At 40.8% G+C, this 23,199-nt stretch overlaps 2 protein-coding genes across 2 annotated transcripts in view; both read left to right on the top strand.

Annotated features, from left to right (window-relative positions):
• dcst1 (DC-STAMP domain containing 1) overlaps positions 1 to 6,316 on the top strand; it is a 23,540-nt gene extending 17,224 nt beyond the window's left edge. The window contains exons 10-15 of the mRNA XM_085803263.1: positions 423 to 522; positions 606 to 701; positions 1,786 to 1,912; positions 2,632 to 2,748; positions 4,764 to 4,906; positions 6,173 to 6,316. Coding sequence (XP_085659389.1) covers positions 423 to 522; positions 606 to 701; positions 1,786 to 1,912; positions 2,632 to 2,748; positions 4,764 to 4,906; positions 6,173 to 6,316 — 727 coding nt within the window. The remainder of the gene's footprint in view (positions 1 to 422; positions 523 to 605; positions 702 to 1,785; positions 1,913 to 2,631; positions 2,749 to 4,763; positions 4,907 to 6,172) is intronic.
• Positions 6,317 to 11,022: 4,706 nt separating this feature from the next.
• The window catches only part of adam15 (ADAM metallopeptidase domain 15), a 42,715-nt gene continuing 30,538 nt past the window's right edge, over positions 11,023 to 23,199 (top strand). Inside the window, exons 1-2 of the mRNA XM_085803184.1 lie at positions 11,023 to 11,362; positions 14,809 to 14,900. Coding sequence (XP_085659310.1) covers positions 11,170 to 11,362; positions 14,809 to 14,900 — 285 coding nt within the window. The 5' untranslated portion in view covers positions 11,023 to 11,169. The remainder of the gene's footprint in view (positions 11,363 to 14,808; positions 14,901 to 23,199) is intronic.

Below are 23,199 nucleotides of genomic sequence, written 5' to 3'. Positions count from 1 at the left end.
CTCCTCCTCCTCTCCTCTCCTCTCTTCCTCTCCTCCCCCGCCTTCTCTCCTCCTCCTCCTCCTCTCCACCTTTCCACCTCCTCCTCCTCTCCTCCTCCTCTCCTCCTCCTCCTCCTCCTCTCCTCCTCCTCCTCTCCTCCTCCTCTCCTCCTCCTCCTCTCCTCCTTCTCTCCTCCTCCTCCTATCCACCTCCTCCTCCTTCTCTCCTCCTCCTCTCCTCCTCCTCTCTTCCTCCTCTTCCTCTCCTCCTCCTCCTCTCCTCCTTCTCTCCTCCTCCTCCTCCTCCTTCTCTCCTCCTCCTCTTCCCCTCCTCCACCTCCTCCTCCTTCTCTCCTCCTTCTCTCCTCCTCCTCCTCCTCTCCTCCTCCTCCTCCTCCTCTCCTCCTCCTCCTCCTCCTCCTCCTCCTCCTGCTCCTCCTCAGGGCGGTCAGTTACCTCCTTCAGTACAGGAGCAACCTCCAGTTTGACAACATCTACATCACCTCCGACTTCAGACGGATCGACGCTCGCAGGAAAAGAGCGGTAACATCTTCATCTTCATCTTCATCTTCATCGTTGTTGCTGCCTGCTGCTGATTGGTCGGACTGATCATGTGATGTGTTCAGGGTCAGCCGTGTCTGCTGCCGTTGGAACCAGAGGAGGAGAAGAAGCTGGTCGACATGAGGAGCCTGAGGACTCAGAGAGACGAGTTCAACCAGGCCGTGAGTCACCGTGTGTGTGTTTATAAACATTTAAACGAGCGCCAGGTGGATTGTTTATGAAGTTAACGAGCCCTGGCCTGAGGCTCAGAGGTTACCACGGCGATAGGGGCCTCCCAGGCTGAGTCAGACAGAAACGTGGAGAAAAAGAGCGATTTTCTGCCTCTGCACTGGTCTCACATTTAGGCTTAGCATGAGAAAACGGTAACTCCTATCAGAACAAAACACAGACCATCGTCGCTGTAAGGACTTAATGAACGATTTGGTGTGATTCTGGTGTTTCTACAGTAAATATTTTGGAGACACTTGCGAGTTTAAAACATCGGTCCGTTCTGCTTCTCTCAGAAGAGACAGACGTGGCCGCACTCAGAGGCTGATAATTCAAATTCTGTAAGTCTCTCTGATATTTTGAGCACATGGTGAGACACAGAACAAGTTTGTCTACAAATGTGGAAAAAATCATGTGTGTAGAGTGTAAATTGTGGCCAGGCCGAGTGTGGAAAGAGAAAAAAAATCTGGAATTTTTCTGTGCTTTCTCCCACTCTAACCGATGATGTCACCCACTCTGACACGAACATTCCGTGCAATACACACCCATTATAATCTCATAATTTCTCCAAAATTGATCATGGTCATTGATCAGGGATTGATCAAAAACTATATGACCTATCAAAACGTGGAGTAATACGACAATACACAAGACTTGTGTCTACTGTTTAAAGTTTAAATGGAGTCTCTAGGTGAAAGTATGCCTGAGCAGTAGACGGCACGAAAAGTCCAATGATGTGTTTGTTTTTCCAGAGGTCAGGTGTGCTCTAGGTGATCTCCTCTCCTTCTCTCCTCCTCCTCCTCCTCCTCCTCTCCTCTCCTCCTCCTCTCTTCCTCCTCCTCCTCCTCCTCCTCCTCCTCCTCCTCTCCTCCTCTCCTCTCTTCCTCTCCTCCTCCTCCTCTCCTCCTCTCCTCCTCTCCTCTCCTCCTCTCCTCTCTTCCTCTCCTCCTCCTCCTCTCTTCCTCCTCCTCCTCCTCCTCCTCCTCTTCCTCCTCTCCTCCTCCTCCTCTCCTCCTCTCCTCCTCCTCCTCCTCTCAGAGCTCCTCTGTGCTGCAGGTGATCTCCGTGTCTCTGCTGAGCGTCGTCCTCCTCACACTCGACTTCTCTCTGTTCCACGTCCTGGACGTCGTCAGCTCGCACAGCTACACACAGTTCAACCTCACCAGTAACACACACACACACACACACACACACAGGGCTGTAGTGAGGTCACCAAATTCAAATTTGTTGACCTAGATCTGAAGTGTGCCTTTTGTGACTCCTGAGACTGTTATTCATCTGTTTTGGAAATGTGAATATACCCGCAAACTGTGGCAAGATATTTGTAGATTCATTTTAGATCATATCTGCTGTGATTTTTAACTCCTCTGGCAAAATGTCCTTTTTGGATTTATAAAGAGTGACGCTCCAGCTGAAAAAGAATATTTTTTAATTAATCTCATTTTAATTCTTGCAAAGTTTTATATCCACAAGTGTAAATTTGCCAAAGTAAAACCCATTTTTTGTGTTTTCATGAAAGAACTGGAGGTGTATTTCAAGTCAGTTTCCTCTGCTAATAACAAGAAAGCTATCAAAACTATAAATCTGTGCTCCCACTTTAATATCTTTAATTCAATTTAATTTCCATTGCTCATATCCCCTGGTGTGTCTTACTTTTTTTTCTTCTCCTTTTTATTTTATTTTTTTAAAAATTTTTTTACTATTATTTATTTCTATTTATGTATGTTTTTATTTTATTGTCACGTCTATTTGTTATCCAAGTGTTATTAATATGATGCTCATATGGTTTTATGCATTGTTTATGTATTTTGTAAAGCGAAAATAAAGTTGTTAAAAAATAAAAATAAAAAATAAAAAAAAATAAAAAATAGTTCCCGTGTGCAGGGCGGCACCATGTGGACATCAGAGTGGGCGGAGCCTCCATGTTGGCTCGACTCCTCAGGACGACGGTCTCGGCCTTCAACAGCTCGTCCAGCCTGCACATCCAGACCGACAACCGGGGTAAATAATAATAATAATAAATTTTATTTAGAAAGCGCCTTTCACGCCACTCAAGGACACTTTACAGCAGTTAAAATCATCAAAAACACAGAATAAATCATCAATAAATAATACCAAAACAAAACACAGGTAGGTCAGGTTACCACATTTTTCTACAATCTTTTGAGAAATCTGACCACTTTTTCTAGAATTCTTTTGAGGAATTTTACCAGTTTATTCTCAATTAAAAAAACAACAACTTTTTACTTTTTTTTTTTTTTTTTTAGAAGTTTGACCACTTTTTTAAAAAAATCTTTTACTTTTTTTGCATAATTTTTTGAAATCTTACCACTTTTTTCTAGAATTGTTTTTTTTTTCTTTTACTTTTTTGTGAGAATTTTTACCACTTTTTTCTAGATATATCAACTTTTTGGGAGAAATTGTACCACTTTTTTCCATAAATTTCTCTATAATCTTTCAAAAAATGTTTAAATGTACATTGATTGTTTGTGTATTTCTGGTGTCAAAATGTTGTCCAATGTTTGAGAACCACCAGTGATACAAGTATGAACAGTTTACCACCTAAAAAGCAGTTTACCCACTAAAGAAAAAAATAGACTACACCACTGGGTCAGAGGTCAGAGGTCAGAACAGGAACCAGTTAAAGCTCCAGTGTGTGATACTTAACAAGGTTTATTGGTAAAATCTGAATATACTCCCCATGAATATATTAGTATTAGTGTATAATCTCGTTAGCTGCACGAGGAGAGCTAGACCCCTGTGGTTGCACTCTGGGATCTAGAGCTGTAGAGCATTCTTAGAAAATGACCGGAATTCTCCTTTAAACTTAAACGATGATGTTGTTTATTGTTTTATTATTAAATGTTTTTTCTATCTTTTTATTCTGCTTCTATAAAAGTTCTTAATTATGAATATAAGTAGTATTAAAGAGGATGTATTGTGATGTTAAGGACAGCGCTGCAGCTGTTCCTCTCAGTGGAGTTAGATTTAGATTTTAGATTTATTTGTTTGCACAGTTAAAAATGACACAAGTAAAAGTAACAATTATGACAATTTAAAGTGCGGGAAGAGGCGAAAACTCTTAAAGGGATAGTTCAACATTTTGGCAAATTGGCCCATTGCCATAATCGCTATAGTCATAGCAGTAGGTTTGTTACCTTTAATTGTAGGTGTAAGCTATTTTTAGTACAGCGGAGCGCAGCAGCTGGCTGCTCAGAGCTACACTATGGAGGCCAACGGAATTTCTTGGTTTCCCTCATTAAACTCATCAAATTCAACATCCCAAAACTCCACAGCGCTTTTGTAGACAAGTTGTGACCTGCACAACCACCACGCTTTGAGATAATGACGGAACGATACGAAACGGAGCCGTTTTCGAGGTAAATTCATACAAAACCGCTGATGCGCGTTGCGTTCAGGGACAGTTTTTCAGCAAGCAGTCTCCGTATTTACCCTGTATTTACCTCGAAAACGGCTCCGTTTCGTATCGTTCCGTCATTATCTCATAGCGTGGTGGTTGTGCAGCTCACAACTTGTCTACAAAAGCGCTGTGGAGTTTTGGGATGTTGAATTTGATGAGTTTAATGAGGGAAACCAAGAAATTCCCTTAGCCTCCATAGCGTAGCTCTGAGCAGCCAGCTGCTGCGCTCCGCCGTACTGAAAATAGCTTACACCTACAATTAAAGGTAATGAACCTACTGCTATGACTATAGTCATTATGGCAATGGGCCAATTTGCCAAAATGTTGAACTATCCCTTTAAAAAGCTTATCAGGTGCCTCCACCTAACAATAAAATATTATATCATACTAAAGAAAACAAAATACGGTAGTTCACGTCCTCTAACATCTTACCACAGTGTTTTATCATTTTAACCGTTTGTGAGTCTGAGAAGAAGGAAAAGTCTTCAACAACAGACTTTATTATTGATGTTGAACTGATCACTGGTCGAGTTTAAACTGAACCAGCAGGGGGCGACACACTCTTACCTCTAACATCCCTCTCTTCCCCCCTCAGTGTGTGTGTCCCCCCCCTCCCCCCTCCCTGCAGCCGTCTACCTCAGCTGTGTGTGCTGCGTCCTGTTGGCGGCGACGTTGAGCCTCCTGCAGGTTTACACCAACAGACTGAGGCCGCTCATCGCCGCCCGCTACCACCCACAGGTACACACACACACACACACACACACACACACACACACACTAACACACACACACACACACACACACACACACACACAGTCAGTCAGTGTGTTTAAACTCTGGGAGCTGCTGTAAATCTGATCTAAGAGCAGATTAATGTAAGAGTCTTATAACTGAGCTGAGCTGTGGGAGAGAGAGAGAGAGAAAGAGAGGGTGTGTGTTACTGTGTGTGTGTGTGTGTGTGTGTGTGTGTGTGTATATGTGTGTGTGTGTGTGTGTTAGGGGTTGGGGGGGGGTCTCATTAGTTTGAGCTGATCATGATTCTGTTTCATGCAAACACATCAACACTGGTGTTAGAGCTGCAGCTTCACATCCCACTGAGATTAACACAGGAATGAGCTGCAACAACCGTATTAATAATAATAAGAATAATGTTATGATTATCATTATTATTATTATTATTATTATTATTATTGAAGTAGACCAGTGCTTCTCAAACTGTTTTACATCAAGGACCCTGAACCGACACAAACAAGACCACGGACCCCCACTGGACAACATTTAGAAACAAACACCAGAAATGCACAAATATTTTTGTCATGAGGCTGAAGAACGTTACTATTAATAGTCGATGTTCGTTCAAATTAGGACCAATGGTGTGAAGTTTTGGAAAAGAATGAGAGAAATCTCTGGAAAAAAAAGTGATAACATTTCTAAAAAAAAAGAAGTTACAAAAAATTATCTAAGAAAAAGAAAAATGTATCAAAAAAGTTTCAAATTTTCTAGAAAAAACTAGTGAAATTTATCCCCAAAAAAGTTTAAAAAGTTCAAGAAAAAACTCAAGTCAAATTCCTCAAAAAAAACTTGAATAAAAAAATCAAGAAAGAAAGTGATAAACCTTATTAAAAAAAAAAAAGAAACCTTGAAAAATATTGAGGAAATTTCTCAAAATATAGTTAAATTTTTTTTAGAAAAAACTGGTAAAATTTCTCAAAAAAAAGTTTAAACATTTCTAGAAAGAAAATGGTCAAATGTCTCAAAAAGTAAAAAAAAATTCTAGGAAAAAGTGATAGCATTTCTCAAAAAAAAGAGAAAAAATTTGTAAAAATTGTAAAATGTATCGAAAAAGTTTCAAATTCTCTAGAAAAACCTTGTGAAATTTATCCCAAAAAAAGTTTAAAAAGTTCCAGAAAGAAAATGGTCAAATTCCTCAAAGAAAAGTTTTTTAAAAATCTAGAAAAAAAGTGATAAACCTTATTTAAATATTATGTATGTGTGTGATGTCAGAGGGAGCAGCAGAGAGTGGCGTTCCTCTACAACCTGCTGCTGTTCACCAGGAGGACGAGGAGGAGGAGGAGGAGGAGGGTGAGCCTTCATCACACACACACACACAGCTCACGGCTTCACACGTGGATCATTTATTGTCTATAATCAATGTTGTTGTTGTTGTTTACAGTGGACAGGTGTGTCTCACTCAGAGACCAACCAGCGCCCTGAGGAGGCCCAGGCCACGCCCACTTGACCTTTTATATTTGTTGTCAATAAACATGTGATCAGAGTGAGCTAGAACCGGGGTCGTCTCTATACCTTTAATTGTCGGTGCAAGCTGTTTTTAGAACGGCGGAGCAAAGCCGTGAGCTGCTCAGAGCTACGCTACGGAGGCTCATTATGGGATTTCTTGGTTTCCCTCATCATCAAACTCATCAAATACACAATCCAACAACTCCACAACGCTCTGGTGGACAAGTTGTGAGCTGCACATTCACCACACTATGAGATAATAACACAACGTTACCACACAGAGTTGTTGTAGAGGGAAATACAGAGACTGATGATGAAAAACTGTCCCTGAAGGCAACGTGCATCAGTGGTTTTGCATGAATTTCCCTCTAAAAGTGAAAAAGATCTAAATTACTCCATAAACTCTTAATTTTGGCCAGAAGATGTAGATTATTTAATTGGATCAGTGAGAAACCTCCCACTGTAACTCAGTGGTACAGAGAAACTTTTAGAGTTTCTCCTATGGAAAGACTTAACTACTAACGACTAAATGATGTATTCTTGGATGAATTGTTCATATGTTCTGAAAATAAAATAAAATCTGATTATTATTTAAAAAAAAAAAACTTTATTCAAACTGTCGGTGGTTTACGGAGCGCTGGCCCTTTAAGAGCTCCACTACGCTCAAATACACAATCCAACAACTCCACAACGCTCTGGTGGACAAGTTGTGAGCTGCACATTCACCACGCTATGAGATAATAACACAACGTTACCACACAGAGTTGTTTTAGAGGGAAATTCATGCAAAAACCACTGATGCACGTTGCCTTCAGGGACAGTTTTTCATCAACAGTCTCTGTATTTCCCTCTAAAACAACTCTGTGTGGTAACGTTGTGTTATTATCTCATAGCGTGGTGAATGTGCAGCTCACAACTTGTCCACCAGAGCGTTGTGGAGTTGTTGGATTGTGTATTTGATGAGTTTGTGATGAGAGAAACCAAGAAATCCCATAATGAGCCTCCGTAGCGTAGCTCTGAGCAGCTCACGGCTCTGCTCCGCCGTTCTAAAAACAGCTTGCACCGACAATTAAAGGTAACGAACCTACTGCTGCTATGACTATAGGGATTATTATGGCAATGGGCCAATTTGACAAAATGTTGAACTGTCCCTTTAAGACAGGTATAATGTAACAGAGCTGCACTGAACTGAACAGTAGTTACATTGTTATTGTATCGACCGACTTAGCTCCAGCTGTCGACCTGCTTTGTAAAGAACAGTTAATCTGCATATGAAGGTCACAGCGCTCAGCGGGTAAAAATAAGAAAACACATTCCTCTGCTGAGACGGAGAGAGAGGAGCGGGAAAATGATTTCAAGAAAAGAGTGGGAACTCCGTCGATTTTCGATTATTGCCGATTATTGATTTCCCATTTGACAGTTACAGTAAAACCAACTGCACCATTAAAAAACAGTCGGCTGCTTAATTAGTCAACTTAACTTCTCAAAGCACCTTCAGTTTGTATAGTACGACGGAGTATCAGGGCCACGTTGAGAATAAACAAAACACAGACTTCGAGAATAAAGTCGTACATTTCCTACGAGAAAAAAAGTCAACATTATGAGGATAAAGTTGTAAATTTACGAGAATAAAGTCGTAAATTTATGAGAATAAAGTCGCACATTTCCTACGAGAAAAAAAGTAAACAATACGAAAATTTACGAGAATAAAGTCATAAATTTACAAGAATAAAGTTGTACATTTCCTACGAGAAAAAAGTCAACATTACGAGGATAAAGTTGTAAATTTACAAGAATAAAGTCGTACATTTTCTACGAGAAAAAAGTAGAAACATTACGAGAATAAAGTCGTAAATTTACGAGAATAAAGTCGTACATTTCCTACGAGAAAGAAGTCATAACATTGCGAGAATAAAGTCGTTCATTTCCTACGAGAAAAAGTCAACATTACGAGGATAAAGTTGTAAATTTACGAGAATAAAGTCGTACATTTCCTACGAGAAAAAAGTCATAACATTTACGAGAATAAAGTTGTACATTGACAAGAATAAAGTCGTTCATTTCCTACGAGAAAAAAGTCATAACATTACGAGAATAAAGTCGGAAATTTACGAGAATAAAGTCGGAAATTTACGAGAATAAAGTCGTACATCTCCTACGAGAAAAAAGTCAAAACATTACGAGAATAAAGTCGTAAATTTACGAGAATAAAGTCATAATTTTACGAGAATAAAGTCGTACATTTCCTACGAGAAAAAAGTCATAACATTACGAGAATAAAGTCGCACATTTACGAGAATAAAGCCGTACATTTTCTACGAGAAAAAAGTCATAACATTACGAGAATAAAGTTGTAAATCTACGACTTTATTCTCAAAGTTTATGATTTTTTTATTCGTCAATGTGGCCCTAATACTCCGTCGTAGTAAAGTGTAGCTGTAACTTAGATGTAGATGTAAATTATTATTTCTTTTTAATTTACTATTTCCTTTTTTATTTTATTCTATTGTTTCAGACGTGGTCTTCACTGTCAGAAACAAAAATGAATCTCCACACTTGCAACTAAAAGTCCATAGTTTGAGTTTGTTCCTACAGAACAAAGATGCAGCTTTAACCAGCTTTAACACAATAAAATCATCAGTCATCAACATGAGTCCTCGGTCCTGAAGTTAAAGCTACAGGACGTTCTGGATGGAGAGAATAATAATAAAAGTGGAGGTGGAAACATTTTATCCTCTGTATCTGTTCAATAAGAGAACAAACAGGAAGTTAAAAGATGTTGAAGAGCGTCGGCCTCAGGAAGTAACGTGAAGACTGTGATGTGTGACGTGAACGATGCTGAGGCAGCAGCTTCCTCTCACCTCCACTCTGTGTGTGTGTGTGTGTGTCTGTCTGTGTGTGTGTGTGTGTCTGTGTGTGTGTGTGTGTGTGTCACAGGGTCAGATTACCAGTTGTGTAAGCCGCTGATCCAGCAGCACGTGCAGCTCTGGCTTCATTCACACTTTTAATCTGATCCTCACAGAGTGTGTGTGTGTGTGTGACTCAGTGTGTGATGTCATGGCTGTGTGTGAACTGAGTGTCCCTGAACGCACCATCTGAACTCACCTGAGGCTCCAGCTGCAGACAGGAAGGGGTTAAATCTGTTTCTCTGTGTGTGTGTGTGTGTGTGTGTGTGTGTGTGTGTGTGTGTGAGAGAGAGTGTGAGTGAGAGAGAGATTCAAATACCTGTGTGAAGCCTCGGAGGTTCAGTGCCCTTTCAAAATAAAACCCACATTCCTGAGCCTGTTGCAGCTGATCAGTAATTAATCTGTAATTGATTCTTTTTTTTCTTTTTTCTTTTTTTTTTAAAATCTTGATAAAGAAAATGTATTATTATTATGATTAATAATAGAAGAATAAAACAGTAAAGGAGTGCGGTCTGTAACATTGTGTCTCTCCGGTCCGTGTCTTCATTTCCTGGGAGGTGGCTCATCAACAACTATAAACATTGTCATAAACTGTGAAATGAAAACATGAACTTCATCCAGACACTTATTCTCTAATTCAATAATATTAATGATAATAATAATCAAACAAAATATACAGAAATGTCTTGTTTGTTTCCCTCTGAAGTGAGCTGCAGCTCAGTGTGGTGAGTTGTGATCAATAATCACTCTGGAGTTTTATTGATCAATCACTTTATTTGACTCTGTTTCAAAGGTTGAATCAATTTTCCAAACATCAATAGAAGAAAAACAGACATTTCAATGTGGTTCATGAATCTGCCCTACAAAGGCAAAGAGCAGTATCTGCATTTGTTCAATTTTTTTTTTTTTTTGACCAATCAGAAGTGTATAAAGGCATATTCTCTTCAATCTGGTAGAATCTGATATTGGTAGGCTACTGCTGAAATTTCTATAGAGTTATTGGGCTTTTTATTTTGCTGTCCATCCAAGAAAGCTCTGTGAAACCAAGGCAAAGTGCAGTATCTGCAAAGAGTACTGTACTCCCTACATCCCATAATTTACTCTATGATTCCATTGGAGTAAAACCAAGGCGAAGTGCCGTATAAGTCTAGTATCTGCCATAAAACGGTCAAAATTGGTCAGAAAGACAAACTACAAAATACATTTAATTCAGTCCACCTTTATCTAATCAATTATAGACTTGGTAGTTATTCATAATTTGAATAACTATAAAATATATGACTACATAAAACTATAAAATAATATCTGTACAGAAAAGAACATTTAATTTGAGCCCACTGTGGGTCTTAACCATAGACTGTAAAGGTCTTAACATTAGTGTAATAACTCATCTATCAGACCATGTAGCCCAAACTTTGTGCAAAATTCAATCAATTATTATAGTATTATAGTAGTTATTCATAATTTGATGCTTCGACCTGACAATGAAAAACACAAAAAGCTCTTTTTCTCCGGTTTTTTTCCCCGACTTTTATTTTGAAGGCTGAGAGGCGGTACTTCCGGCTGGTTTCCGGTTGTATTCCCTCACTCAGCTCGGTCGGTCCCGTTAGTTCCCGGTATAAACACGGGCGGACCTCTGACTGCTGCTGCTCGGTAATAAGCTCCGGGACTCAGCGGACTCTCACCGAGCGGCTGCCCGCTGCTGGAGCTCCGTCTGCGGGGACAGAGAGCCGCGGAGCACCGCTAGGAGGAGAAGAACCAGGAGGAGCAGCGGGGCTCTGCGGGTCATGGCAGCCGGAGAAGGAGCCTCCTCTCCGGCCACAGCAGCGACCTGTTGCCGGTGGTGACGCAGAGACGATGAGCGGAGCCTCGAGCACCGCGTTACCGTTACAGTTACCGTTACTCCTGCTGCTGCTGCTCAGCGGCCGTGTTGCCTTCACGGTCTGCCGGTCCCTGAACGCACCACAACACCAACATGAAGCGGTTCTTCTGGCTTCTTCTGCCACCGGCACCGGGACCGGGACCGACGCCCTGACCGCGACCGTCACAGGTGAGACAGAGTAACGGAGTACTTTTACTCAGATACAGTTCAAACTTGTTCTGTACTTCTGCTTCTGTGAGAGTTTTGATCAAGTTAGTCAATAATTAATAATCAATAATCAAGGTGTGATTTGGTGGTGGTTTCCTGTGATTGACGTCATCGGTTTGAGAATCAGAGGAATTCATGACGTCATGACGTAACGCTGCTCTCTGGAATTTTAATTGACTGATGTAATAGAGTAACTACATCAGGGAGTACTCCTGTTGTAATATAGTAACTACAGCAGGGAGTACTCCTGTTGTAATATAGTAACTACAGCAGGGAGTACTCCTGTTGTAATAGAGTAACTACTCCTGTTGTAATATAGTAACTACAGCAGGGAGTACTCCTATTGTAATAGAGTAACTACAGCAGGGAGTACTCCTGTTGTAATATAGTAACTACAGCAGGGAGTACTCCTGTTGTAATAGAGTAACTACAGCAGGGAGTACTCCTGTTGTAATATAGTAACTACAGCAGGGAGTACTCCTGTTGTAATAGAGTAACTACTCCTGTTGTAATATAGTAACTACAGCAGGGAGTACTCCTATTGTAATGGAGTAACTACAGCAGGGAGTACTCCTGTTGTAATATAGTAACTACAGCAGGGAGTACTCCTGTTGTAATAGAGTAACTAGAGCAGGGAGTACTCCTATTGTAATGGAGTAACTACAGCAGGGAGTACTCCTGTTGTAATATAGTAACTACAGCAGGGAGTACTCCTGTTGTAATAGAGTAACTACTCCTGTTGTAATATAGTAACTACAGCAGGGAGTACTCCTATTGTAATATAGTAACTACAGCAGGGAGTACTCCTGTTGTAATAGAGTAACTACAGCAGGGAGTACTCCTGTTGTAATAGAGTAACTACAGCAGGGAGTACTCTTACTGTGATGGAGTAAGTACAGCAGGGAGTACTCTTACTGTGATGGAGTAAGTACAGCAGGGAGTACTCTTACTGTGATGGAGTAACTACAGCAGGGAGTACTCCTATTGTAATATAGTAACTACAGCAGGGAGTACTCCTGTTGTAATAGAGTAACTACTCCTGTTGTAATATAGTAACTACAGCAGGGAGTACTCCTATTGTAATATAGTAACTACAGCAGGGAGTACTCCTGTTGTAATAGAGTAACTACAGCAGGGAGTACTCCTGTTGTAATAGAGTAACTACAGCAGGGAGTACTCTTACTGTGATGGAGTAAGTACAGCAGGGAGTACTCTTACTGTGATGGAGTAAGTACAGCAGGGAGTACTCCTATTGTAATATAGTAACTAGAGCAGGGAGTACTCCTATTGTAATATAGTAACTAGAGCAGGGAGTACTCCTGTTGTAATAGAGTAACTACAGCAGGGAGTACTCCTGTTGTAATAGAGTAACTACAGCAGGGAGTACTCTTACTGTGATGGAGTAAGTACAGCAGGGAGTACTCCTGTTGTAATAGAGTAAGTACAGCAGGGAGTACTCCTGTTGTAATATAGTAACTACAGCAGGGAGTACTCCTGTTGTAATAGAGTAAGTACAGCAGGGAGTACTCCCATTGTAATAGAGGAAGTACATGAGGAAGTACTCTCACTGTGATGGAGTAAGTACAGCAGGGAGTACTCCTATTGTAATAGAGTAACTACAGCAGGGAGTACTCCTGTTGTAATAGAGTAACTACAGCAGGGAGTACTCCTATTGTAATAGAGTAACTACAGCAGGGAGTACTCCTGTTGTAATAGAGTAACTACAGCAGGGAGTACTCCTATTGTAATATAGTAACTACAGCAGGGAGTACTCCCATTGTAATAGAGTAACTAGAGTTACATTAATCTGATCAGGTCCTGTCAGTGTGTGTGTGTGTGTGTGTGTGTGTGTGTGTGTGTGTGTGACCTCTGACCTTGTATCTATTGCTGGTGTAGATCTCCGTCTAATCCGGTCGTTTCCTGCTGAGGACTTGAACCTGTTCAGGTTCATTCACATTAATGATGTCACCATTAGACATTTCAATTACAATTATCACCATTATTCTGCATTAATTAATTAATTTCACAACACTATGAATGTGTAAAATCAAATACAGTCAAAATATAATTACATTACTCATTGTTTACGCAAAAATATTTCAAGTATCTGTTAATATATGACCAAGTATTAACCCCCAGGGGAAGTGTTTTAAATATTCAGGTCATAAATTGTCACCTATTCCAAATATTTGCATTTATTTTAATCGTTTTTTGTCTTGTTTTGCTTTTTTTAAACTAAAAATGACGTGTACGATCGCCAACACGCTGGCGACCAGTGAGTCGACACCAGGGCCGTATCCAGACATGTTGATGGGGGGCCCAAGTGGGGCCCTGACGCACACACACACATACTTATTTTTGTCTTCAAAACCCAAATCTACTTCGATCACTGCAAGAAAAACTGGACGTACTGGTCAAAATACGACTGTGATAGAAAAACTCTGTGTTTTATTCTTGAAAAAAAAACAAAGACTCGACAAAACAACGTAACAAAAATATGAACATTGATACAGGTTTTTTTTAGCGTATATAATAAGAGCATGATGCAATCGTGGATGTGTGTTATTGTCTTTCAGTTGTGTATAATAATGTGTGTAGAATGTGTTACCTTTTTTATATGTGGTATTTTATTGTTGCTGTCTGTTTTATGGGATGGCAGAGGGACTACCGATGGTAATTATCCTGTTAGCTAACTCGGGTACATTTACATTTGTTTTATTAATTAATGTTTTTTTAATGTACACGGTCCCTTTTCAAATAAACTAATAAATAAACATGAATTAGTATAAAACGCCTCTGACTGGCCCATCATATTCTGGGATGGCCAATCAGATTTCATGGCATTGGTCTCTGTCAGAAGAGTCTGAGAGGAAAACTATATGAACAAAATGATAAAGTTAAAGTATTTCCATGTGTGACCCATTAATAAGTATTTATAACTGGTGTAAATACATTGCAGTTCATAAAAGGCAGCGGTATCGTGTAGGGGTGGGAGAAAAAATCGATTCACATATATCGCAATATCTTTTTTGACGATTTTTAAATCGATTTTTTTTTTCAAAAATTGATAAAAAAAAAAAAGATACATTTTGAATTTTTTTTTTTAATATTTTTTTTATATCATAGAATCGCAATTTAAATCGAATCGCCATCCAAAAAATCGTAGAAGAATCGAATCGGGAGAAAAGCGAATCGTCCCAGCCCTACTAACTGGTGTAAATACATTGCAGTTCATAAAAGGCAGCGGTATCGTGATACTTTGTCTGGTTTGGTACCGAGGCTACTCACTTTGGTATCGTGACAACTCTAGTTCACACACAGGCTTCTGATTGGTCGATCGAGCTCCGATTGACGTTTCCAGTAAAACCAGTAACTAAGTGTGTGTGTGTGTGTGTGTGTGTCCTCAGGTGTGGACAGACGACGGCGTCCGCTGCTGGAGAAGATTCGTCCGTTTGTCGTGATGGACGGACAGAGACGAAGCCTGGCCGACGCTCTGCAGGTCAGTTGGTTCCTTAAAGGGTTAGTTACTCATAGATACACATAAAGTAACTAATGATGAAGTAATAGTTAGTTCCTCAGTAACTACTCTAATTGTGTAGTTGTGTAGCACCTTATTGTAAAGTGTTACCAGCAACACGCTGCTGTCTATGGAGCCACCAGACAACCTCCATCAAGAAGCTGCTCACAGACACAGATATAATGTTTCAGAACAGCATCAAACTACATCAACTGTACAAACAGGGTCCCATCCCATAATACCAGGCATCAAACACCTGTTGGCTCTGACTGGTTTCTATTGGAAAGAGACGAAAACACAACTCACCCACTCTCCTCCAGCTGTTTCCTACTGATGCAGAAGCCCTGACCAGTCGACTGGTGCGTTATTGGTGTAAAACTGGTGCGTTATTGGTGTATAACTGGTGCGTTATTGGTGTATAACTGGTGCGTTATTGGTGTAAAACTGGTGCGTTATTGGTGTAAAACTGGTGCGTTATTGGTGTATAACTGGTGCGTTATTGGTGTATAACTGGTGCGTTATTGGTGTATAACTGGTGCGTTATTGGTGTATAACTGGTGCGTTATTGGTGTAAAACTGGTGCGTTATTGGTGTAAAACTGGTGCGTTATTGGTGTAAAACTGGTGCGTTATTGGTGTAAAACTGGTGCGTTATTGGTGTATAACTGGTGCGTTATTGGTGTAAAACTGGTGCGTTATTGGTGTATAACTGGTGCGTTATTGGTGTAAAACTGGTGCGTTATTGGTGTATAACTGGTGCGTTATTGGTGTATAACTGGTGCGTTATTGGTGTATAACTGGTGCGTTATTGGTGTAAAACTGGTGCGTTATTGGTGTAAAACTGGTGCGTTATTGGTGTATAACTGGTGCGTTATTGGTGTAAAACTGGTGCGTTATTGGTGTATAACTGGTGCGTTATTGGTGTATAACTGGTGCGTTATTGGTGCAAAACTGGTGCGTTATTGGTGCATAACTGGTGCGTTATTGGTGCATAACTGGTGCGTTATTGGTGCATAACTGGTGCGTTATTGGTGCATAACTGGTGCGTTATTGGTGTATAACTGGTGCGTTATTGGTGCATAACTGGTGCGTTATTGGTGTATAACTGGTGCGTTATTGGTGTATAACTGGTGCGTTATTGGTGTATAACTGGTGCGTTATTGGTGTAAAACTGGTGCGTTATTGGTGTAAAACTGGGACGTTATTGGTGCGTTATTGGTGTATAACTGGTGCGTTATGTAAGGGATAATGTATAGTTCGGAGGTTGTTATGGAGAAATAAACCCCGACAGGTTGTATGGAACCCCGACGCGAAGCGGAACGTTATTGGTGTATAACTGGGACGTTATTGGTGTATAACTGGTGCGTTATTGGTGTATAACTGGTGCGTTATTGGTGTAAAACTGGTGCGTTATTGGTGTAAAACTGGGACGTTATTGGTGTAAAACTGGTGCGTTATTGGTGTAAAACTGGTGCGTTATTGGTGTAAAACTGGGACGTTATTGGTGCGTTATTGGTGTATAACTGGTGCGTTATGTAAGGGATAATGTATAGTTCGGAGGTTGTTATGGAGAAATAAACCCCGACAGGTTGTATGGAACCCCGACGCGAAGCGGACGTTATTGGTGTAAAACTGGTGCGTTATTGGTGTAAAACTGGTGCGTTATTGGTGTATAACTGGTGCGTTATTGGTGTATAACTGGTGCGTTATTGGTGTAAAACTGGGACGTTATTGGTGTAAAACTGGTGCGTTATTGGTGTAAAACTGGGACGTTATTGGTGCGTTATTGGTGTATAACTGGTGCGTTATTGGTGTATAACTGGTGCGTTATGTAAGGGATAATGTATAGTTCGGAGGTTGTTATGGAGAAATAAACCCCGACAGGTTGTATGGAACCCCGACGCGAAGCGGACGTTATTGGTGTATAACTGTGATGTGATTGGTGCGTTATTGGTGCGTTATTGGTGTATAACTGGGATGTTATTGGTGTGGTGTTGTTGTGCGGGTCCTGAGTCTGACCTCAGTCTGGTTTCAATCATCAGCAGCAGAATCTGGATGTTTGGGATGGGTGGGACACACACACACACACACACACACACACACACACACACACACACACACACACCCTTCCTGTCCTAGTCAGAGCAAATAAAACCTGTTGCCATGGTTACCTGATGGGAGTGAGAGTCAAACAGTTTCCTGCTGTGGAGTTTGTTCCTCCGTCGTCATCATCATCAGACAACCACACTGAGACGGTTCTAGAGAAGGAGAAAGGAAGCGCTCTGATTGGTCACATACAGCAGTGATGTCATCATGTGTGGAGTGGTCCTGTAGGAAGAGGAGGAGGAGGAGGAGGAGGAAGAGGAGGAGGAGGAAGAGGAGGTGCGGCTGCTGCCCGTCGGTCCGGACGGAGGAAGGAAACCAGGGCGCTGACACTTTTCTCCAGGAGCTTCCTGCAGGAGGAGGGTGTGTGTGTGTGTCTGTGTGTGTGTGTGTGTGTGTGTGTGTGTGTGTCTGTGTGTGTGTGTGTGTGTGTGTGTGTGTGTGTGTGTGTGTTAGAGGACGGACACTTCCTGTGCAGCTGACAGAAGCTCTGAGATCATTTCCTGTAGAAATCCCCCCCGACCCCGACCCCGCCCGGCTAAGAGGGAAACAGGGAGAAAGTGGAGCTCTTAAAGGGCCAGCGCTCCGTAAACCACCCACAGTTTGAATAAAGTTTAAAAAAATAATAATAATAATCAGATTTTATTTTATTTTCAGAACATATCAACAATTCATCCAAGAATACATCATTTAGTCGTTAGTAGTTAAGTCTTTCCATAGGAGAAACTCTAAAAGTTTCTCTGTACCACTGAGTTACAGTGGGAGGTTTCTCACTGATCTAATAAAAAATTTACATTTTCTGGCCAAAATTAAGAGTTTATGGAGTAATTTAGATCTTTTCACATCCATAACTCTAGTAAGAGGTGGCAGGCCCAGTAGAAACTGGCCTGGATCTTTACACAGAGTTGTTTTAGAGGGAAATTCATGTAAAACCGCTGATGCACGTTGCCTTCAGGGACAGTTTTTCATCATCAGTCTCTGTATTTCCCTCTAAAACAACTCTGTGTGGTAACGTTGTGTTATTATCTCATAGTGTGGTGAATGTTCAGCTCACAACTTGTCCACCAGAGCGTTGTGGAGTTGTTGGATTGTGTATTTGATGAGTTTGATGATGAGGTGAAACCAAGAAATCCCATAATGAGCCTCTGTAGTGTAGCTCTGAGCAGCTCACGGCTCTGCTCCGCCGTTCTAAAAACAGCTTGCACCGACAATTAAAGGTAACAAACCTACTGCTGCTATGACTATAGGGATTAATATGGCAATGGGCCAGTTTGACAAAAATGTTGAACTATCCCTTTAACAGTCAGTCGGAGAAACTTCAGTGTGACATCAGTGTGACATCACGGTGATTGACAGATGTTAGTTAGTAGTTGTTTCACTGAGAATGATCCAGATGTTCATGGTCTGGGTTACAGCTGCTCTAAGCCCCGCCCCCCCCCACAGCCTCTCCCTGTGACATCATCATGAGGAGAGGGAGCCAGAAACATGACCTCACCCATAATACATCCATGACCCCCCCCCCTCCCCCTCCTCCCTCCCCCTCCATCCTGCTGCACAATGAAGCGACTCCACCTCAGCAGAAAGTACAGGACAGACAGAGAGGGTGGAGAAAACAAACACACCTCAGAGAGGAAACGCCACCCGGAGCCTCGGACACAGACTCAGTCAGTCAGTCAGTTAGACCGGTCGGTCTCAAACTGTTTCACATCAAGGAACATAAATAAACTGACACAAATTAGACAACGCACCCCCATTGGACAACATTTTGTAGCAAACACCAGAAATACACAAATATTTCTTCTGAAACTGAAGAAGGTACATTTTACTTGTCGATATACGTTCAAATTAGCACCAATGGTGAAATTTCTGGGAAAAAGCGGTACAATACAAGTGGTACAATTTCTCCAAAAATGTTTAAAGGGACAACGAGGAGTTTCTATTCGGTTATAAAAAAGTCTCACGTTAAAGGGATAGTTCAACATTTTGGCAAATAGTCCCATTGCCATAATCCCTATAGTCATAGCAGTAGGTTCGTTACCTTTAATCATCGGTGCAAGCTGTTTTTAGAACGGCGGAGCAGAGCCGTGAGCTGCTCAGAGCTACGCTACGGAGGCTCATTACGGAATTTCTTGGTTTCCCTCATCAAACTCATCAAATACACAATCCAACAACTCCACAACGCTCTGGTGGACAAGTTGTGAGCTGCACATTCACCACGCTATGAGATAATAACACAACGTTACGAGACGGAGCCATTTCAGAGGTAAATTCATGCAAAACCGCTGATGCACGTTGCCTTCAGGGACAGTTTTTCATCAAGCAGTCTCTGTATTTACCTTGTATTTACCTCGAAAAGGGCTCCGTTTCGTAACGTTGTGTTATTATCTCATAGCGTGGTGGTTGTGCAGGTCACAACTTGTCCACGACAGCATTTTGGAGTTGTTGGATTGTGTATTTGATGAGTTTGATGAGGGAAACCAAGAAATTCCCTTAGCCTCCATAGCGTAGCTCTGAGCTAGTGTTGTCACGATACCAACATTTTGGTACCGGTATCGGTACCAACATGTTTTTCGATACTTTTCGGTACTTTTCGGTACTTTTCCAAATAAAAAGAGAACACAAAAAATGTCATTATTGACTTTATTTTAATAGAAAATCTTAGAACTATAACATATGCACCAGTAGCCTACTGAACTCTTCCTAAATTAAATCATTAGTGGTCTGTTTAAAAATGATTATCAACTGCGTTATTTGAGGTCTGAAAACACTGCATCATTTTTTGTTATTTTGACCAGTTGTAATTTTTGGGAGAAATTGTTCTCAGTAGTTTATAGAATGAAACACAAACGTTCATTTTACACAAACACACACCTATTGTTTCCCATATGCAGCGCCACAGAATCAAGACCAAGCCCCCCCCCCCACCCCCCCATCAACGCAATATCGCTCCGTTAATTCATCTCCGCGTAGCGCTGTTCACTCACTCACTCACAGAGAGAGGGAGAGAGAGAGAGAGACACAGAGACAGAGAGCATGCCAGTGGTGATCCGCGGTAAAAACGAACTTATCAACCAGCTGTTTGCATTAATTAACGAGTCTGTAGCGGCCCGTCTCTCTCGCGCGCGGCGCGCACACACACACACACAGTCACACATAAACACAGGCACATGGACAGGTGGCGCTGTAACGGTAATAAAAAAAAGCACCTTGCTTCGTTTGTGACTCGCTCACTCGCTCGCCTCGGCTCAAATTACAATGCGGCGACTTCACGCGGCGACGTCACCGCTGCCGGCGGCGCAAAATGAAAGTACCGGTCCCATCTAAGCGCAGTATGGTACCGTTTTAAATGCGTCAGTACCCTGGTACCACTCTAGTACCGGTATACCGAACAACCCTACTCTGAGCAGCCTGCTGCTTCGCTCCGCCGTTCTAAAAACAGCTTACACCGCCAAATAAAGGTAACGAACCTACTGCTATGACTATAGGGATTATGGCAATGGGCCAATTTGCCAAAATGTTGAACTATCCCTTTAATGTGGATGAATCTCCGTTACCACTTGTTAATGGCTCCATTTTCTATAAATCTATGGTTTTGTCTCTATGGTTATTTTGTTATTATTAGTGGTGGTGGAAATGCTGGGCGAGCCGACCAGCGTTTCTTTACTTTCGGTTTCGTGGCGAGTCATGAGAATAACGCCGCCGTATGAATCTCCGTTTATGGTGGGAACTACGACGGTATGTGATCGTCTTCCAACCTCTGACTTTAATTCTTGATGAATGAAAACATGAGTCTGTCTTGCACCGGTCAAAGAATTTCACGGTGCGGAGGCTCATAAATGTAGTGAAAACACTTCACTTTTACAAAACTCCTCGTTGTCCCTTTAAACTTTTTTTTTTTTTTTAAAGGTGTACAGAAAAGAAAATTGAATTTGAGCCCACTCTGGGTCATAAAATTAGTGTAATAACTCATCTTTCAGACGATGTAGGCCAAACTTTGTGCAAAATTCTATTTTTGAGTAAATCCAGGATGAAAGTGTGTTTTTTTTTCGTATTGGATAATGCAGGTGCACGGATTATACGTCAGCCTGTACACGATTCACCAGCCACTGATATTGGATCCGTAATCCGTCATTCAAACGTCTGAGACACACACACACACACGGAGCTCGGTCTCGCCCCAAGCTTTGAATATCCCGCCCGCTCGATAACGACCAATCAAATTCGTTTTCCTCACTCGGGTAAACTCATGTTGCAGCTTGGGACAACTCAGCGCGACAAACAGGACAAACGGCCATTTCTGTAGCTACACCTTTAAGTGGTTAAAATTCTACAAAAAAAAATATAGAAAAAAGTGGTAAGATTTCTAAAGAAAAAAAAAAGAAAAGAAAGAAAGAAAGAAAGAACAGGTAAAAAAAATTCTCTAGAAAAAAGTGATAAAATTTCAAAAAAAAAAGAAAGAAAGAAAAGGTTAAACATTCTCTAAACATTTATTTTTTGTGGTGGTTAAGTGGTTAAAATTCTACAAAAAAAATATAGAAAAAAGTGCTAAGATTTCTAAAAAAAAAAAAAAAAGAAAAGAAAGAAAGAAAGAACAGGTAAAAAGAATTCTCTAGAAAAAAGTGATAAAATTTCAAAAAAAAAAGAAAGAAAGAAAAGGTTAAACATTCTCTAAACATTTATTTTTTGTGCTGGTTAAGTGGTTAAAATTCTACAAAAAAAAATCTAGAAAAAAGTGGTAAGATTTCTAAAAAACAAAACAAAAAAAAGGTTTTAAAAAATTCTAGAAAAGTGATAAAATTTCAAAAAAAAAAAAGTTTTTATAGAATTCTAGAAAAAGTGGTAACATTTCTAAAAAACAAAGTAAAAAATAAAATAATAATAATAAAGTGGTAAAAAAAAAAAAAGATCTCAGTTTTATACTTATTTATTTATTTTTTAATTCTAAAAGAGAGTAGTAAAATGTATTTTCTTTTTTCTCCTTGAAGCCTCTGGAGGACTCCTGGTACAGTCGGTATCTGTGATCTCTAGTTTGTTATAGACAAAAACTTTACCATCGACATCTATCTGCTCAGTCACACTCACACTCACACACACACACACACACACACACACACACGCAGCTCTCGGTGACTTCCTGTGGAGCCGAGAGGAGAAAGCCGGGAGGTGTCGGACAGGAAGTGTCTCCTCTTCAAAGAGCAGCTGCAGTCAGAGGCAGGAAGAGCACTGATTGGCTGACGGAAGCACTTAGCCCCGCCCACTTCCTGAGGGAAGCAGGAAACAGGGGCGTCTGCTGCAGCCAATCAGAGCTCAGCGTTTTATTCCTCTGATTCATGTACGAGACAGTCTGACCTCTGACCTTCAGTGAAGCAGCTGAGAAATGCATCGTAATAGAAGTGATGACATCATGGCAACGCGTTAGACGGTGAAACTGCACAAAACTTTTCCTATTTTTAGTTCATATAAAGACATTTTTTAATGTTTTATCGTATTTTGCATCATGTATGACTTAGCTTTTCTTTCCATTGTCATATCCACAAGTTTCCGAACGTCATCTATGGTCAAAACCAGCTTCCGGTTTTGCAGATTTGGTGGAATTGTACGTTTACGTTTCCATGGTTTTCAGTCGTTGTCATAGTTGCGGTGAACGCATCATGGATCTATTAACGCTGGCTTTTAACACGGATGATGTCAGTCTGTGTGATATCCACTGTTAAAAGCTGCTGTGATGATCCATGCCTTTTACAGATTTACATTGAAAAAAAAAGAAAAATAAATCCATGCATTTACCGCGACTACCGAAACCATGGAAACGTAAACATACAATTCCACCGGAAAAGAGCAAAACCGGCAAAACGTTCGGAAAAGGTGGATAGATAGTTAACTTATCCACCTTTTTCCGAACGTCAAAAACGTAGCCTGTTTTGCCGGTTTTGGAATTGTATGTTTACGTTTCCATGGTTTCGGTAGTCGTGGTAAATGCATGGATTTTTTTTCTTTTTTCCCCAATGAAAATCTGTAAAACGCATGGATCATCACAGCAGCTTTTAACAGTGGATATCACACAGACTGACATCATCTGTGTTAAAAGCCAGCGTTAATAGATCCATGCGTTTACCGTAACTATGACAACGCCTGAAAACCATGGAAACGTAAACGTACAATTCCACCAAACCGGCAAA

Source organism: Trachurus japonicus, chromosome 16 (assembly GCF_045865225.1).
Source record: "Trachurus japonicus isolate A0001 chromosome 16, Traja_1.0".
Taxonomy (NCBI): Eukaryota; Metazoa; Chordata; class Actinopteri; order Carangiformes; family Carangidae; genus Trachurus; species Trachurus japonicus.
Note: the sequence above shows the minus strand (reverse complement) of the source record. Positions and strands in the feature narration are given on the sequence as shown.